General features: G+C 41.4%; 1 protein-coding gene across 1 annotated transcript in view; it reads right to left on the minus strand.

The window, feature by feature from the left end:
* Positions 1-351: 351 nt before the first annotated feature.
* SCCPDH (saccharopine dehydrogenase (putative)) overlaps positions 352-19314 on the minus strand; it is a 58810-nt gene continuing 39847 nt past the window's right edge. Inside the window, 8 exon segments of the mRNA XM_017875791.1 lie at positions 352-981; positions 2038-2119; positions 3465-3580; positions 7883-7904; positions 7907-7934; positions 8033-8152; positions 8973-9090; positions 9690-9820. Coding sequence (XP_017731280.1) covers positions 876-981; positions 2038-2119; positions 3465-3580; positions 7883-7904; positions 7907-7934; positions 8033-8152; positions 8973-9090; positions 9690-9820 — 723 coding nt within the window. The 3' untranslated portion in view covers positions 352-875.

The raw sequence follows: 19314 nt of genomic DNA on the forward strand, positions 1-19314 counted from the left end.
CCATAAAGGAGTGGTTGTCTTGTTTAGGTAATGAACAACATGATCGCTATGTATATATGTGTTTATTATATGCTTATTACAAAAGAAAATGTCTTTTGCCTTATTTTAGGGCTTCCATGTAAAACTTAGTTAACATACAAAAAGTAAATTAGAGAAAAATTCTGCTTAGGCAGTGAAAATTGACAGCAACTTATAAGCTGTATCCTTAAACCTAGTCACAGATATAGAATTAGGTAAAGATAAAATGATAAGCCCATTTATTGGCAAGAAACAGGTTAGGCCACTTAAGCAGCAGGTTTCTACCACTACACAAATACGGAGGCAGGTCCAAACACTAAACCACCATTCAACTGACAACCCTTTATTTTTCAACTTAGGTAACAGTCCAAAAGCAGTGTAGATGGGTGAAAAACTAGGCAAAATAGCAAAGAGTGCAGTTTCATTTAGCAAAGTCTCAAGAGAGCACGTGGAGACACTCACTGGAAGGTGAGATTCCCTTCCTACTGCGGTAAGGCAAGCGGCAGTTCCTGTCGGACACTAACGCTGCTGTGCGCCCTCCGTGAACAATGCTGCTGCTGTACAGAGTGGGCACTGCCTCCCCTTAGACCTGCCAGCTCATTCATGAAAACCTACCAGGAACACATCAGTGAAAAATACGTCAAATACGAGTTCTCTCTTATAAGCAATAAAATCACAAAATCAGCTGAGATTTGAAATTTAGGGTAAGCTAGGACAATTTCCTGCTTTTTAATATGTAGATATTTTAGATTTGACAATCGTTTCCACATACACTCAGGCTTACAGAGAGTTTCAAATATCAAATAGAGAAGCTGTTAATTCGCGCATGTTATGACTTCAGTTAATTCTTCCAGTGTTCAGACTTCAGAGCTGCTAATAACACTAAACTCAATACCGTGTTTGTTGAGTCTGTCAATCAACTTTGTTTTGGAAAAAGCTGCTCCAGGTGTGAAGACCCCGCCCCTATAAAACAACAAGAAGAAGAAACAGTGCACTCAGCTCCTCTCCAGTCTCCTGTTTCACAAGCCTCACTATCAATTGCTACAGAACCCATGGAAACCCGAGTCTTCATGCTCATCACGGCTACTTTTGATTCCTTCCTAAAATCAGCCAAATGAGCAAGTAGCTATTAGGAGAAACCTGCACCACAGCCAACCCTATCTAAACTGGCTCCATCCCTGGTGATACTGTTTCCATTCTATGCCTGTGTCCAAGGGGCACACTGTGCGCCATCACCCTGAAGAACCGCTGTTGTTTATAAGGACAGTCCTCAGACTCGGGGGGATTAAAGAAAGACCCGAATGGAATAAATTTAGGTAATCAATTATTATTAAAGCGTAAACAGAACTTAAATTGGACGAAAAGAAGTTTTAAAATATGATAGCTAACATTCATAAATGCTAAATATTTTCAAGGGGGACCTAAGTATTCGAAACAATTGTATATAGGTTTTACTATGTGCAAATTTTACTTTTATCAATCCTGTTTTGGGTCATGCCTGATTTACTTCTCAGCAGCAGGACTATGCTCATTTGAAAAGCCGGCCTCGTTTCAGGGTGAGAGCTAAATGCTCCAGTAAGACAGTACGTCTGATCATCATCTAGCCAGGATCCCATGGTTCCACTTATGCTGGTGTCAGGCAGGGTTACCACTGCCAGCTGGGTGTAGTTCAGCACTGACTGGAGGCTCCTAGTAATACTACTTAACTAACAACAGGGACCTTTTTTGTGTGGCTGACTCTGGACTTGAGCTATTTTTATAAAGAGCTGAAATTAACTTATGGCTCTCCGACTTTTCTGTCTCCCTTCATTTACCTCCACAGTTGTTCCTCTGGGACCAGCTCTGGGCTGGTAAGAAGCTGTCCTTCTCAAAGTTTTAATTTACCTATATTTTTGGAGCAAAGGAACTGAACTATAAATGCTTATGTGCAAACCCAAAGCCTGAAAATCAAATAAAAATAAGCTAAAATATAACACAGATAAAAAAGGTATCTTCTAACTGGAAGAAAACCAAACTTACGCCTGAGGCAGATCAGAAGCATCATTTAGAAGAGTCATGGCTGCCTGGACCATAGCTATGGGGGTAGCCACATAGCCAGCCTCTGCAGAAAACAGTTGATCAAGGAAAAAGAAAGCATTCATGAAGTATCCATTCAACGACATCAAAAATCCAATGGTAGATTTTATATCTAACTCTAGGTGTGCAGATTTCTTTTCAATAGATACTCTAGTCCCTTAACAAAAATAACATTTCTATAAGTGTTAGGAACTGTACTGTTTTAAATCTATTAAACTCATTTAATTTTCATAAAAATTATTTAAGGTCAATATTATTTTTATCCCATAGAGAGAGAGGTTAAGTGACTTGCCCAAACTAACAGGTAGTGACTGAGCCAGAATCACACCCAGGCAGCTGGTTCCAGAGTCCACACTCCTACCCACTGCACTGCACTGCTTCTTGACAATCACTGAAGCCAGTGATCCTGGGTTTTTTGTTTCTCTATTAATACACTGAGCTGATCCCTATCTGTATTCACACACTTCACTTAAAAACAACAACAAAAAAAACCCTCTCCGTTTTTTTCTTAAAGAAAAATGACGAAACACGAGTAAGTTTTAAAAATGTTTATAAACAAATGGAACTTCAGCATTTATAATCCTGTCAAATAATGAAAATACAGTCAACTTACCTTAAAAAGTCAGGTGGGAATCTGAGAAAAGGGCAAGATGGAAACATACTATCATCTGGCTTGATTAAAATCCCCCGCGGGCCAGGCATGGCAGTTCATGCCTGTAATCCCAACACTGAGGACTGAAGGCTGAGGCAGGAGGATTGCTTGAGCCCAGCCTAGGCAACATAGTGAGACCCCGTCTCAATAAAAAATAATAGCCTGTGACCTATCAGGGCTGACAGTAATTATACCACAGTTCACAAGTCGACTTGTCTGTCTCTGCACAGTTCTCTAAAATGTATAGCAAAAGTTCTTGAACGTTTTTGGGCAACATTCTTTTAACAACCTATGAGAAGCCATTCCCTTCCCTTGAAAAGTGCATGTGTGCATACACATTTTACAAACAATGTCAGGGTGTTCAGAGACTAAAGAAATCCTAGACCACAGATTTGACTGATGTTATAATTACATTGCTTGCATATGAGACTCAAACAGGTAAATACCAACCAATCCCTTTTCCTACTAATACTAATTAAAACTTTCCATTCGGAATTATTGAATCATACTCCAAAAAAAGCCAGAGGGAAGGATGCACTAATAAAATTGGATTATATCAATAATTTCAATCTTCTTTTGACAGAATAATTTTAAGTTACTTAATTTGTACAAATGTATTTCTAAAACAAGCTTTAAAAAGAATACATTGTAATGGCATTCTACTTTACAGCTTAAGAGCACAAGATTCCCAAGCATTCTTAAGTGATATGTGAAATACCTGGTCCTTTCACCTGAGTACAGATTTTGATATTTGGTTTGTTCTTATCAGTACCAATGCCTTGGCTGTATCCTTGACCAAAGAACGTCAACGTGAATGAGGCAGCACCGATCTGTGAAAGGGAAAGCAACGGGCGCATTTCATAAATACGTCATTTCCTCCTGGAGCACAGTAAAACTGACTATTCTATTTCAAGGGAGACATTTTCAACAGATGAAAACATTATTTTATCTGCCAGAATATCCTGTCCTCATTTAAGCATGGAGCGAAAATTCTTCGAAGCTCTAAGTTTTGAAGACTGATGTGATGCTGGGGGGAAGGGGAGTGGTAAGAAATAGGGAAGAAATAAAAATGAACTGGAAATAGTTTTTGTTGGGGGACAAGAATATAGAAATCTGGTTTTAGATACCTATTTGAGGCGATAAGACAAAAATAACCAGCAAGTAATGGAAAATGGGCCTGGAGTACAGGTATATAATTGTTCCATAATTGTTCCACTTAAAGATGTAAAAATTCGACTCAAAAAATTAAATTCTAGAGGACTTATCCTAGCATGTTTCACAATCACTAAATTTAGGAATGAGATGATAAAGAATTCAATCATGATCAACACATTTTTATTAAGTATTAACGAAGGGTCAGAGACCATGTTAGGCCCTGAGACATAAATATATGATCACTGCCTTTCCTGGAGCTTCCAGTTTAATAGGAGGGAAGGGGGAGAGAGAGAGAACCAGATTAAATAACAATATGAGACACAAACTACAACATACAGGAATAGCTCAGAGGAGGGTGTTACTAATCTACCAGGCAGAGGACAATAGTTCTGAAGTGTATACACACACACACACAAACACATTTTAATATATTTTTTTAAAACCCAAAAAGTAGATGGATTCCAGAAAGAAGAACCCACTATTTAAAGGGAAGAAGGGATGCAGTAGCATAGCCTTTCCAGAACATACAATTCAAGAGGTACAGACGAGGTCAGATACACATGCCACACTTGTCCCCTCTCCTGCTATGGCACCCACACTCATGGGTTCTAATCCTCTCTCAGGCTACACACACTATCCAACCCAGCATAGTCTCTGGGTGGCTCCTACCAATTAATTTCAAAGTTGGATGAAACATGAAACCTATGTGCTATCCAGAACTAGATCATGAAGGGTCTAGGACGGCCTCACATCTCTGAAGATGGACTTCCGGCCAGTTGTGCTCCAGAGGTGGGTACCAAAACCACTCGAATCTGGAACCTTCTTCCTTCCTCCACAGCAGTGATTCTCAACCCTGGCAGCACATCAGCATCACCGGGCAGGTTTAGAAAGCCCCAATGCCCAGGCTGCATTCCAGACCAACTGAACCCGAGTCTCTAGTCATCTGTTTTGGCTTCTCTTCCACAGCTGGGAACCAATACTCTATGCTTTCAGGCCCCACTGCAGACCTACTGACTCAGAATGTCCAGAAGCAGGATGAGGGCATGTGTAGGTGAAAAAAGCTCCCCAGGTGATTCTTTTTATTATTATTATTATTTTTTTTTTTTTTTGAGACGGAGTCTCGCTCTGGTCGCCCAGGCTGGAGTGCGGTTGGCGTCAATCTCGCTCTACTGCCAGGTCTCCGTCTCCAGGTTTAGGCCATTCTCCTGCCTCCAGCATCCCGGAGTAGCTGGGGACTACGGGCGACCCGCCACCTCGCCCCGGCTTAGTTTTTTGTATTTTTTTTTTTAGTTAGAGAAGGGTAACCGATGCCTTTACCCAGGTTGGGGTTCTCGATCTCCTGATCTCGTGATCTGGCCCATTCTCGGCCTCCCAAAGTGCTTGGATTACAGGCTTGAGCCACCGGCGGCCCGGCCTATTATTATTATTTTTTTGGGAGGTGGATCATTCTTTGTCGCCCAGGCTGGGGGAGTGCAGTGGCATGATCATCGGCTCACTGCAGCGGTCTACCTCCCGTCAGTTCAAGCCAATTCTCCTGCCTCAGGACTCCTGAGTTAGCGGACTACAGGCGGTGCACCACCACGTCCAGCTAATTTTGTATTTTTAGCTAGAGACGATGGTTTCACCATGTTGGCCAGGCTGGTCTCAAACTCCATGACCTCAAGTGATCCGCCCGCTCACCTTCCCAAAGTGCCTGGATTACAGGGGTGGGTGGAGGGGGCCCCGGCCTGGCCATGATTCTGATATATGAAATCTCAGTTAAGAATCACTGCCAAAGCAGTGGGTCAGGAACATTTTATAAAGAAGGCAATGACAAGGTCAGATTTTCTGTCTAAGAAAGATCTTTTGGACAGCAGTGGGAAGAAAGAAAGCATAGGAAGCCTATGAAAAGTTGAAGCAAGAGACGGAAGCCTGCACTACCAGCCACGAGATGAAGCCTGCACTATCCACAAAGTAAAACAGCAACCCAAAGAATAACAGAAAATATCTTCTAGTCCTTTTGTTCATTTTTGAATTGGGTTGTTTATTTTTTGTTGTTGAGTTCTAGGAGTTCTCTTTATTTTCTAGATATGAATCTTCTGTCAAATATATGATTTGAAAATATTTTCTCCAAAGAAGACATACAAATGGCCAATAAATGCAAATGAAAAGATGTTCAACACTAATAATCATCAGGTAAATGCAAGTCAAAAATACAGTGAGATACCACCTCACGGCCATTACAGAAAATAACACGTCGGTGAGGATGTGGAGAAACTGGAACTCTTGTATACTGCTGGTGGGAAGGTAAAACGGTGCAGCAGCTCTGCAGAACAATTTAGTGGTTCCTCGAGAAGTTAAATATATAATTTACGTATGGTCTAGCATTCCATTTCTGAGTATATGCCCAAAAGAATTTAAAGCAGAATCTTGAAGAAGTTATCTGTACACCCACGTTCGCAGCAGCATAACTGGCAATAGCCAAAAGCTGGAGGCAACCCACGTGTTCATTGATGAATGAATGGATGCACAAAATGTGATCCCAACAGGCAACAATCATTCACCCTTAAAGAGGAAAGAAATTCCAACATATGCTACAATATGGATGAACCTTGAAGACCTTATGCTAAGTGAAATAAGCCAGTTACAAAAAGACAAAGACTGATTCCATTTACATGAGGCACTTGGAGTCATCAAATTCATAGAGACAGAAAGTGGAGTGTGGTTGCCAGGGGCTGGGGGAAGGGGGAAATGAGGAGTTATTGTTTAATGGGTGTAGAGTTTCAGTTTTGCAAGATGAAAAGTGTTCTGGACATGGATGGTGGTAATGGCTGCACAAAAATGTGAATGTACTTAATACCACTCAACATTTTTAAATGGTTAAGATGGTAAATTTTATGTTTTGTGTATTTTACCACAATAAGAAGAAAAAAGAGGCCGGGCGCGGTGGCTCACGCCTGTAATCCCAGCACTCTGGGAGGCTGAGTCGGGTGGATCACGAGGTCAGGAGTTCAAGACCATCCTGGCCAACATGGTGAAACCGTGTCTCTACTAAAAATACAAAAAAATTAGAAGGGCGTGGTGGCGCATTCCTGCACAGTGCTTACGTTAAGTGCACAGGTGGGGGGATTAGCCTTGTACAAGGGAATGTGTCATCCAGAGAGGAGGAAAGACAGTCAAGATGGGAACAGTGATGATAGGTCTGAAGGTAGGAATTTGAGGGGATCCAAAACGGAGCTCTCAGTTATTTTAGTGAGGTAGGAGTTGGGATAATTTGCAGATAGGGAAGACAGCTGCAGTTGGGTAGATTTTGAAAAAAGCCACTGAGAGGAAATAAGAGGCAGGACTAATGAAAAGGAAAAGAATCAGCAAGTAATGCTAACATTGCACAGGGGGAAATGGGAACCTGCTGCTACCATCTGTTCAGCAGTGGGATTTCCCAGGGATGCCTCATGTCAAGGAGATGAAAGCTAATGACCCAAGGCCTGAGCCAGGGTTGGGATCTGTAAGCCAAATGGCAGAAAATGAGGCAGTCCTATTGTTACGGATACTGGACACACAGAAATTCACTCGATCCACCATCGGAATCCGGGGGTGTGGAAGAGGAAGTGAAACTGGGGGCAGAGGCGGCACAAAGGAAAAGATAACAGAGGAGAAAATGGAGGAGGAAAATATCTGAGATTTCTAGAAGTGAAGAGAACACAATTTCTGGAGCTAAATGGCTGGGTTCTCATCCCAGCTGGGGCATGTACTAGCTGGAGAAACTTGGGCAGGTTTCTTAGCCTCTGTGTTCTCTAATCTGTGAAATGGAGATGATAATAATACCTACATTCAAGGGTGTTTGAAAAGATTCAATTATCTAATTTACATAAAGCACTTAAAAGAGTGTCTGAAACACAGTGCCCTGTCAAGTGTTAGACGATACTGTCACTGCACTGAGGAAAAGTAAAAACAAAGAAAAATATTATTTTAGTGTCTGAATACAAAAGAAAGGATTACCTGTTTTGTGTTGGGCCTTGTTTTGAAAATAGCCAAAGGAGAAGAACCATGGGAACTAAAGGAAAAAACAAAAAACACCTCAGTGATATTTTTTTAAAACCCATGGAAAATACTTCTAATAAAAATAATCTAATTTCATAAAATCTTACTTACTTTTATGAGAAGTTGCCTTCCAATTCCAAACCTCACAAAGAATAAAAAGAAAAGTCCTGCAAACATCAGCTTAATAACAGAGGTGATTCCTCCCACAGTTACATAAGCAGCATACTGAACCTGGATGACGGAGAATACAAAGTTAGAACATTACTCCCTGCATTGTAGACCAAGTAATACAAGAATGTTAGCTACCTGTACCTTTCTCTTCCATCACAAATGTGGAACAAAAGCAGTTTCCACTTTACAAATGCATTATGTTCTGAAACCTTGTTCAGAAACCAGACACTGGGAGCCTATTTTCTGTCTTGTTTGTCAGACCTGGTGAACAGGAAGTATGATAGTCTACTTTTTAAAGAAAATTGTTTATAAATAGTAATTAGCTTCCCCTACTTGGACACAAAAATCTACATAATCCCTATTGTATCTGAGCTTAGCAATCATACATTACAGAATGCAGAGAATTTCCTATGAGAAAATGCCCTCCACCTTTTAACTTGAAATATAGTTTCCTCCTGAAGTCTCGGAATGAAAGCAATTACTTTCCTCACCAAAAGCAGCAGGATGGCACTCCAGGTGTGGCAAGGAGAGAAGGGACAGAAAGGGTTCCAGACATTTCCACAAGCAAGAGTTTCTAGCAACTGAAACGCTAAACAGGGATTCTGGGGTGCTTATGACAGCAGGATTTCCTGTACTAAATTTGCTGCTATTGTATTACATTAGAAAGATATTCAGCAGCCAGATCTGAAGCAAAAGACAAGGCTATAAAATACAAAATGTTCTACCCTAATGATTCTGTATATTTCCAGAGGCTGAAACATGTATTATTTAGCTCTTCCTTTTTCTGCCTTATAAACAAAAATATCTGACACTGAATAGATAGGGGAACTGTAACACACACAGAATATTCTTTATTGATAAATAAACCATATATACTTACTGGTGATTCCTCTAAATTTTCATACAAGTAACGTTGAGTCCTCTTTACAACAGACACATCAGATCCCATAAAAGGAATGGAATAACCTTTGAGTTCCCGACAATAAGAAACTGGCCACCTGCAAGACAGACCTATGAATATTTTGCATTTCCTGCAGTTACAACTTTGGCTGGTAAATGTCTGAATAAGCAGATCAGTGGCAGGGCGTGGTGGCTCAGGCCTGGAATCCCAGCACTCCGGGAGGCCAAGGCAGGAGGATGACTTAAGGCTAGGAGTTTGAGACCAGCCTGGGCAACAAAGAGAGACTTTGCTTAAAAGAAAAAAAAAAAAAAAAAAAAAAGAATGCTCCTTTCAACAGCCCAACCCTAAATTCTTATCTCTGAACTCCTCACATATGTCCTGCAGTATAAAACTAAAGTACATTTTTTAAAAAGAAAAAAAGTTCTCACATAAAATTTAGTTGACAGTTAATTTCTACATTGATAGGGAAAAGTCATAAAATTCACTTATTTCCTAGGATTCAAATGTTTTATTATATATGAAGTACTTATGCTTATGGTAATGTATTAATTATAACTTATTTATCTGTGAAAACAATTCTGAACTTACTACAAAATAGTCTCCAAGCTTTTCTTAGTAACATATTTTATTAATAGCCAAACCAATAACAATATACTTAGACTAGATATATAAAAAATGGATTTTAAGTAAATATACCTTCTCTTCAATTTTGGACCAATGAGTGGGACAGGTTTCAGATTTGATGCATTTCGTAGTTTTCTCAAATTACTCTGATCTCCAAAACCATAAATTGCTGACTTCCAGGTACCATCATGAATGCTCAACCCCTAATAAAATATTTCAAGAGTTAAAGAAACATGCCTTAAGGGGTAGTTACAAACAATATTTCACTTATATTTGGACAAGACATAATCCCTTATTTAATAATCTTGAGGAGAATTTTCACGACCAGCTAGGGAGCAGTCACATTCATTAGCTTGATCATACTCAGTATTTACACCAAGAGAAGCCCTTTCTTTTCCCCTCCTATCATTCTTTATATTCTGTAATAAGTTACTTAGTTTTACTTCACCAATTTTACTCAACTAATTGACCATATTCCTTCAAGATCAGCCACTCTAATCCTTTCTTTTTCTGCCCCATATGATCTGCAGAAACAGCCACCCTAATCCTCTCTCGATCCTACACAAACTCCTCGACATCTCCGGACACGTCCGTGTGCACATTTATGCATACATACGCCGCATCCTGTGCCTCTCTCCATCCTGCTACACCTGGTTCCCTGTCTACTTCCAACACCTCTTACTCCAGCGCCAAGTTATAGATCTGTCTTCCTACAGAAGTCTGGGTAAAATAATCTTTTAAAACATTTAAAGTTCACTAATATGATTTGTATTTTAAATGCTTTCCACAGTCCCTTGATTTTTTTTTGGTATCACAGCCAGTGCAGAGTCCTTAGTATTTGCTTGATCTTACTCAGACTCTCATTTATTCACTGATTTTTCATCCTTTCACGAGACTTTGGGCTGTTAGTGCCTTCCATTCTACCAACACTCTTTACCCCCAGCGCCACCGAGAAACAAGTGGCTGAGATGAGACCCCAGGAGAGGACATGACCTCTGAACTTACTATCACAGCGCTGGCCTTTTTTTTGAGACAAAGTCTCGCTCTTATCGCCCTCTCGCTCTTATCGCCCAGGCGGGAGTGCCAGTGGCACGATCTCAGCTCACTGCAACCTCCGCCTCCTGGGTTCAAGCAATTCTCCTGTCTCAGCCTCCTGAGTAGCTGGCATTACACGCGCGTGCCACCACGCCCGGATAATTTTTGTATTTTTAGTAAAGACAGGGTTTCACCATGTTGGCCAGGCTGGTCTTGAACTCCTGACCTCAGGCAAGCCGCCCGCCTCGGCCTCCCAAAGTGCTGGGATTGCAGGCGTGAGCTACCGCGCCCAGCCTAGCGCTGACCTTTCTTTCCCAACCTCTAGGTGGGCCTTTAAATTCTCTATTACATGAATAAACTTCATTTATTATATTGATTGTATATCATTGTATTATGTCCTTCCTTCTATGTTGTTTACATTGTTTAGGTGAACAGAATAATTCAGAAAGAATCAAAACTAATTCTGTCACGAGATTTTCAAAGAGGGATATCCGTGAGGCAGATATGATGGTATCTTTCATTGTTAATAAACAAACTAAGAGAAACAATAAAACCATCAAAATATTCAGGTTTTCCTGTCTCAGCTTTGATGATACTGAAAAGCAGAGATACCAAATCTAACTTTCATTCTGGTACAGATTTATTTCTTCTGTTTTATTAAAACTACAACAGAACATCCTGGCTAACACGGTGAAACCCCGTCTCTACTAAAAATACAAAAACTAGCCGGGCGAGATGGCGGCGCCTGTAGTCCCAGCTACTCTGGAGGCTGAGGCAGGAGAATGGCGTGGACCCGGGAGGCGGAGCTTGCAGTGAGCTGAGATCCGGCCACTGCACTCCAGCCTGGGCGACAGAGCGAGACTCCGTCTCAAAAAAAAAAAAAAAAAAAAAAAAAAAAAAAAAAAAAAAAAAACTACAACAGAACTAAAGTCTTAAAGGTTTGATTGGTTGTCTGCTCAATCTGAGCCTAGCCAAAAGGGCCTATGTGAATCTCTACAAATGTGAAGATTCCAAACACAAATCTCCTGATTCCAGGAGAAAACAGCTTTTTAAAAATCTAAAAGCATTTTCTTATACGACTAAGCCATCAAAAAGGAAAAAATTACATTCAATTAAAAAAAATTTGCCTTTCACAGAAAAATAGAGAGATGTACCTACTACAATTTTATTAAATTGTATATTGATATATGTTATGAAGTCAACATACATGTAAACATCCAGGCCGAGAACTACAGGCAGCCAGCCACTAAGAAGGCCCTCCTTCCGTCCTGCCTTTACAGTAATCAAGAAAAATTCTTTTCTTTAGAGTTTAATCACCTCAGAATTCATCCCTAAGCATTACAATTAGTTTTGCCTGTTTCTAAGCTTTACAGAAATGCAATCAAGCATGATTTATTACTCAGCATTTGGCTTTTTATGTTTGAAATTGTGATGTCAGGATGTATCACGTGTTGTAAATAACTCCTACACTGCAGCTAGCCTTTTGACTTTCTTACCCATGTGTTTTGGGAAACATTCTCAATTTTAAAAGTACACAAGTGTATCGCCTTTTCATTACATTTAATGCCTCTTTGTCTTTTTGTAGAAGCCATTCCCAACCGTGAGGGCTTCCACAATCCACCTAAACTTGATTTTTGTGCAGGGTGCAAAAGTATGAATCCAATTCCATGTTTTCTCCAAGCAGATACTCCATTGTCCCAGCATCATCTCCTGAAAAGCCCCTTCCTGTTCCTGCCATCTTGAAGCCTGGAGGCCTGCTGGGAGGAGGAATTCTAAACGACAAGTATGTCTGGAAAGCTGTGGTCCAAGGCCATTTCTGCTATGAGCGGGATCTCCAGAACCAAGGGAGGACACAGCTCTTCTTAAAACTGAAGGTATTTATGGCTGAGATAAAGTGAGATTTGATTTGGGCAGGAGATGCGCTTATGAGTACAAAGAATAATACTGACTCCTGGCAGCAAACCAGGCAAAACCAGAGTAACATGGAGAAAGGTAACGTGTGCCCACGGAAACAGTGGCACAAAGTGTGCCTAATTCCAAAGCAGCCTTCCTGCTGAGGCCACTAGACACAGCAGCTCTGTGATGCTGTACTCCTCGAGGATCTGATCGAATGAAAAGTAAATAAACACAAATAAAAGTGGATTTGTAAAAAGAAGATAAAAATGACACCGTGTATCAAGGGCTTACCCTGACTTAACGACAGGTCTTGATACGCAGGAGTGTCTTTGTGCTTTACCCTCTCTCAAGAATATCCTGCCTGTTCTCAGCCCTTCGAGTTTCCACATACCGTCTAGAAACAGCTTGTCAAGATGCACATCAAAACAAACCAAAAAATCCGTTTGTGATTCTGATGGGAACTGTATGAGATTATAAACAAATCTGAAGAAAATTCACAACTACAAAATGGATTCATATTTTAATCCATGAATACGCTGGATCCTTCAATGTATGTCTTCTTTATGGCCCCTCAACAAAGGTTTACAGTTTTCTTCACAGAAATCTTGTACATTTTCTATTACTTACCCTTAGGTACTTTATTTATTTAATGCTATCATAAATGGTCTTTTTTACAAAACAATCACCTTCTAACTGTAGCTGGCATACAGAAATACAGCTGATTTTATATTAATTTCATATCCAGGAACAATAAAAACTATTGTGGAAATAAATGAAACAGACCAGAAAAATCAACAAAACCAAAAGTTGGTTATTTGAAGAGGTCAACAAAAGGGATACGTTTTAGCTAGACAGACCAAAAAAAAGAGAGAGAAAACCCGAACTACTAAAATCAGGAATAAAAGAGGGAACATTATTACCAACATTATCGAAATGAAAAGGAGTATAAAGGAATACTATGAACAAGTGTATGCCCACCAATTAGACAACCTAGGTGAAACGGACACACTCCTGGAAAGACAGGGCTACGGGCTGAATTGCATCCCCACCCAGAATCAGAAATTCACATGCTGAAGACCTAACCCCCAGCACCTCAGAATGTGACCGCATTTGGAAAAGAGGTTTACCAGCAGCTCACAAAACTCTTCTCTTAATGCTAATGTTATCTGTAGGTTCTTTTTGATTTTCTACATTCACAGTTACATCATCCATAGAAAACAGTTTTGTTCCTTCCTTTCTAACCTATTTGCAGTTCATTTCTGTTTTCCTGCCTTACTCCCGTGGCTAGGATCTGGCTGAAGTAATGATAATGGGCATCTGTGTCTTATTCCTGATGTCAGAGCAAAAGTTGTTCATGTTAAACACTGGGCGTCACACTTCTTACAATTTTCGTTTGTTTTAAAGAGATGAGGTCTCTTGCTCTGACATTCAGGGTGGAATATAGTGGTGTGATCACAGCTTACTGCGGCCTTGAACTCCTGGGCTCAAGCTATCCCTGCCTCACCCTCCAAGTAGCTGAGACTACTGGTGCACACCACCATACCCAGGTTGTTACAGCTTTAAAAAAAAAAAAAAAAAAACTTCCCTGCTATTGTTAGTTTGCTGTAAATTTTTTTTTTAATTTTTTAAACATTATTATACTTTTAAGTTCTAGGGTACATGTGCACAACGTGCAGGTTACATATGTATACACGTGCCATGTTGGTGTACTGTACCCATTAACTCATCATTTACATTAGGTATATCTCCTAATGCTATTCCTCCCCCTGGCCCCTCCCCACAGTAGGACCCGGTGTGTGATGTTCCCCTTCCTGTGTCCAAGTGATCTCATTGTTCAGTTCCCACCTATGAGTGAGAACATGCGGTGGTTGGTTTTCTGTTCTTGTGATAGTTTGCTGAGAATGATGGTTTCCAGCTGCATCCATGTCCCTACAGAGGACACGAACTCACCCTTTTTTATGTGCTGTAAATTTTAATCATGGATATTACATTTTATCTATCTACTTTTTTCTACTGACATGATCATATGATTTTCTAACTTTAGCCTGTAATGAGGTAAATTATAGATTATACAGTGCCAAACCTTGCATTCCTGCTCTAAAACCAGTTTGGTCAAAATATATTATTCTGTGTATATATCGCTATTTTTAATTTACTAAATTTTGTTTAGGATTTTTACATCTATGTTCCTATGAAACCAGACTGAACTTTTCCATTATGGAATTGCTCTTGCAGGGTTTTGAAATCAAAGTTACGCTAGCCTTGTCCACTGAATTCGTTCAACAAACAACTATTGAGATGCTATTATGTGACCAGCACTGTTCTAGGTGTTCAGTGAATTAAATGAGAACGATCCCTCCTTGTGCGGTGCTCACATTTAGAGACAGTGATGAAGCTAACAGAAAAGATCCTATCTAGAATTTAGAAGGTGAGAAGCACCACAGTAGAAGAGAAAAAGGACAGCAGATAACATGAACTGCTAGTGCTAGGCAAGGGAGTTGGTTTGCAATTTTAAATAGGATGGTCAGGGCAGGCTTCAGTTAGGAAAGTGACATTTCAGAAAAGACTTGATGGAGGTGAGGGAGCTAGGCATGCAAATATCTGGGAGAACTGTTTGCAGGCAAAGGAAACCGCCAGTAAAAAAGCCCTAAGGCAGGAGTGTGCAGGTGTGTTCAAGGAGCGGAGCAGAAATCAGTGTCAATGGAGAACAAATGGGCAAAGTGTGGGGGAGAAGGCTGGAGAGGTCACTGGGGCCAGATCGTTCACAACCATTCAAACTACCGTAACGACTAGGCTTTCTTTCTGAATGCAGCAATTCTGAGCTGAGGAGTGACATGGTCTAGGTTATGTCTGAAAAAGATCACAGTGGCTGTTATGTTGAGCATAGACTGTAGAATAGGTGGTAGCAAGAGAAGTGGTAAAAAAAAAAAAAATGGTCAGATTCTGACATATCTTAAGCTAGAGTCAACAAATTTCCTGACAGGTTGCCCAGGTCTGGCACTGGACTGTTACTCTGCAGCTACTCCTTATCCTTTTTCTCTTAAGCTTTTTATTTATACATAAAAAATTGTAGCTGGGAGTGGTGGCGCACACCTGTAATCTCAGCTATTCAGGAGGTGAGGCAGGAGAATCGCCTGAACCGGGGAGGCAGAGGTTGCAGTGAGCTCAGATCGTGCTACTGCATTCCAGCCTGGGCGACAGAGTGAGACCCCATCTCAAAAAAAAAAAAGAAAAAAAAGAAAAAAAATTGAATCATAGACTGATTCTGATTGCTCTTGTCAAAGGCAAATATCTTGGGCTGCCAAAATCACTAAGGAAAGCTCTAGCTGTAGACTGCTTAAGGACAAACCTGCCTCCCATTCTATTCAACGTCACCCCTCAGCTCACTGAGACAGATGCATATCTGATTGCCTCCTTTGGAAAGGCTGATCAGAAACTGGAAAGAATGTAACCGCTGTGTCTCACCTGTCTGTGACCTGGAAGCTGCCTCCCCACTCCCAGTCTTCCTGCCTTTGCTTCAAGTTGTCCTGCCTTTCCAGACCGAACCAATGCACTTCTTACATGTATTGACTAATGTCTCATGTCTCCCTAAAATATAGAAAATCAAGCTGTGTCCTGACCACCTTGGGCACATGTCATCCCGACTTCCCGAGGCTGTGTCACGGGACGGGTGTGTCCTCAATCTTGGCAAAATCAACCTTTTTTTTTTGAGATGGAGTCTTGCTCTGCCACCCAGGCTAGAGTGCAGTGGTGTGATCTCAGCTCACTGCAGCCTCCACCTCCTGGGTTCAAGTGATTCTCCTGCCTCAGACTCCAGACTAGCTGCGATTACAGGCGCCTGCCACCATGCCCAGCTAATTTTTTGTATTTTTAGTAGAGATGGGGTTCCACCATGTTAGCCATGTAGGATATAACAAATTCCTCTTCAAAGGTTTCAGCCTGTAAATTGTTAAGTACAATGAGTTCTGAGATCCTCTCCAAGAACCAATGTATCAGTATGTTCCGCTCCCGTTCTTTGTTCTTTATTTTAAAAGTTTAACTTCCTGGTTCTTTATGTTTCCTTGCCCCTAGTTTCCGTAAACAACCCCTACCCAGCCTCTATCACCTGCTGGGACCTTAGTCACTCCTGGTCACCTGCTTTGACCTTAGTCACCCTTGGTCACCTGCCCTGACTTCAGTCATCCTTGGTCATCTGCTCTTAGTCATCCTGAGTCACGTGTTCTGTAACCATTCTTCCTGACAAGCTACTCACCCCGTCGCTCTGGCTTGTACTCCTGCTCTCTTTAAAATAGTCAACCGGAATTAGCTTAGACTGTGCGGTCCAACCCTAGCCAACAGGGGAGCGACACAGCAGTAGGCCCACCTGTGTCAGGGATAAGAACGCTTTCTCCTCCCTTGTTCAGCTGTGCTCTCACCATCACTCCATCCACGAGACACACCCTTCTACAGAAGTAAAGTTGCCTTAAGGGAGGAGACCACCCCTCATACTGTCTCATGCCCAATTTCTGCCTCCAAAGACAGAAGAAGTAAAAACTAAAAGGCAGAAATGAAATCCACAAGCAGAGAGCCCGGCGCCACACCCTGGGCCTGGTCAAGATTGACCCCTGACCTAATTGGTTATTTGCATAAAAAAAGCACTAGGAAGATCCCTGTCCTGTTCTGTTCCATTCTGATTACTGGTGCATGCAGCCCCCAGTCACGTACCCCCTGCTTGGTCAGTTGATGTCAGACGGACCCCTTAGAGTTGTGAGCCCTTAAAAGGGACAGGAATTGCTCACTCGAGGAGCTCGGGTGTTGGAGACGGGAGTCTTGCTGAAGCTCCCGGGCGAATAAAGCCCTTCCTTCTTTAACTCAGTGTCTGAGGGGTTTTGTCTGCGGCTTGTCCTGCTACACTTCTTGGTTCCCTGACCAGGAATCGAGGTGATTAACGGACGGTTGAGGCAGCCCCTTACGCGGCTTAGGCCTGCCCTATGGAACATCCCTGTGGGGGACTCCCACCAGCTTGAGTGACACGGATCCTGAGAGCCCTCCCGGGTAGGCACCTGCCCCGGTGGAATGCCTCACCAGAGCAGCGCGTGGCAGGCCCCCATGGAGGATCAATGCAGTGGCTGAACACCCAGGAAGGAACTGGCTCTTAGAGTCCGGACATCTGAAACTTGGTAAGACTAGTCTTTGGAACTTGCCCACTCGAGTGGAAGCGTGGCCTGATTACCCACGGAGTGCCTGTACCAGTACTTTGGTTTTTGTTTTTGACTTGACTTGGATTGCTTTATACTTTGGTTTTGACCTGGCTTGGATTTCCTGATACTCTGATTTTTGTTTTGGTTCTGGTTTGGTGTAAACTGTAAAAGTGTGTGTGTGCCCTTTTTACCCGTTCTTTGTTTTGTGGTGTGCATGTGTTGTGAGTGTGGTGTTTTGTCTCGAAGAAGCATGGGTCAGGCACAAAATAAGCCCACCCCACTAGGAACTATGTTGAAAAATTTCAAGAAAGGGTTTAAGGGAGACTATGGAGTACTATGACAAGGGAGACTATGGAGTACTATGACACTAGGAAAACTTAAAACTTTGTGTAAGATAGACTGGCCAGCATTAGAGGTGGGTTGGCCATCACAAGGAAACCTGGACAGGTCCCTTCTTTCAAAGGTATGGCACAAGGTAACCTGTAAGTCAGGGCACCCAGACCATTTCCCATATACAGACACTTGATTAACACAGACACTTGATTACAGCTGGTTTTAGACTACCCACCCCCTTGACAGTGGTAGAGAGAACAGCAGCATAAGCAGGAGGCAGAGGCAAGGAAAGACCAGCAGAGAGAGAGAGAGAAAGAGTGAGGGAGAGAGAAAGAGACAGAGGCAAAAGGAAAGTCAAAGAGAAAAAGAGACAGAAAATCAAAGGGAGAGAAAGAAAGAAAGAAAGAAATATATATATATATATATACACACACACACACATACACATAAGTAGTTATGAAAAAAAAAAAAAGTGTACCCTATTCATTTAAAAGCCAAGGTAAATTTAAAACCTATAATTGATTATTGAAGGTATTCTCCGTAACCCTATAACACTCCAATACCACTTTGTTGTCAGTGTAAACAAGGGCATATCCCAAAAGCACTGAGGCCTTCCTATCAAAAATCCTTAACCCAGTAACCCACAGATGGCCCAAAGTGCATTCAATCTGTAGTGGCAACTGCTTTGCTAACAGAAAAAAGTAAAAAAATAACTTTTAGCGGAAAGCTCATTGTGAGCACAGCTCACCAGTTCAGAAGCATCCTAAGGGAAAAAAAAAAAGGATGATTTAACATTAACCACTGAAAATTCCCGTAACCCAGCAGGTTTCCTAACGGGGGATCTAAATCTTAATTACCATACAAAGGTCTGACCAGACCTATGAGGAACTCCCTTCAAGACAGGACCACTGATGGTTCCTCCCAGGTAATTGAAGGAAAAAAAAAATCCTGACAAATGGGATCTAATTAAACTAAAGAGCTTCTGCACAGCAAAAGAAACTACCATCAGAGTGAACAGGCAACCCACAGAATGGGAGAAAATTTTTGCAATCTACTCATCAGATAAAGGGCTAATATCCAGAACCTACAAAGAACTCAAACAAATTCACAAGAAAAAAGCAAACAACCCCATCAAAAAGTGGGCAAAGGATATGAACAGACATTTCTCAAAAGAAGACATTCATACAGCCAACAGACACATGAAAAAATGCTCATCATCACTGGCCATCAGAGAAATGCAAATCAAAACCACA

Source organism: Rhinopithecus bieti, unplaced genomic scaffold (genome assembly GCF_001698545.2).
Source record: "Rhinopithecus bieti isolate Rb0 unplaced genomic scaffold, ASM169854v2 scaffold_187, whole genome shotgun sequence".
Taxonomy (NCBI): domain Eukaryota; kingdom Metazoa; phylum Chordata; class Mammalia; order Primates; family Cercopithecidae; genus Rhinopithecus; species Rhinopithecus bieti.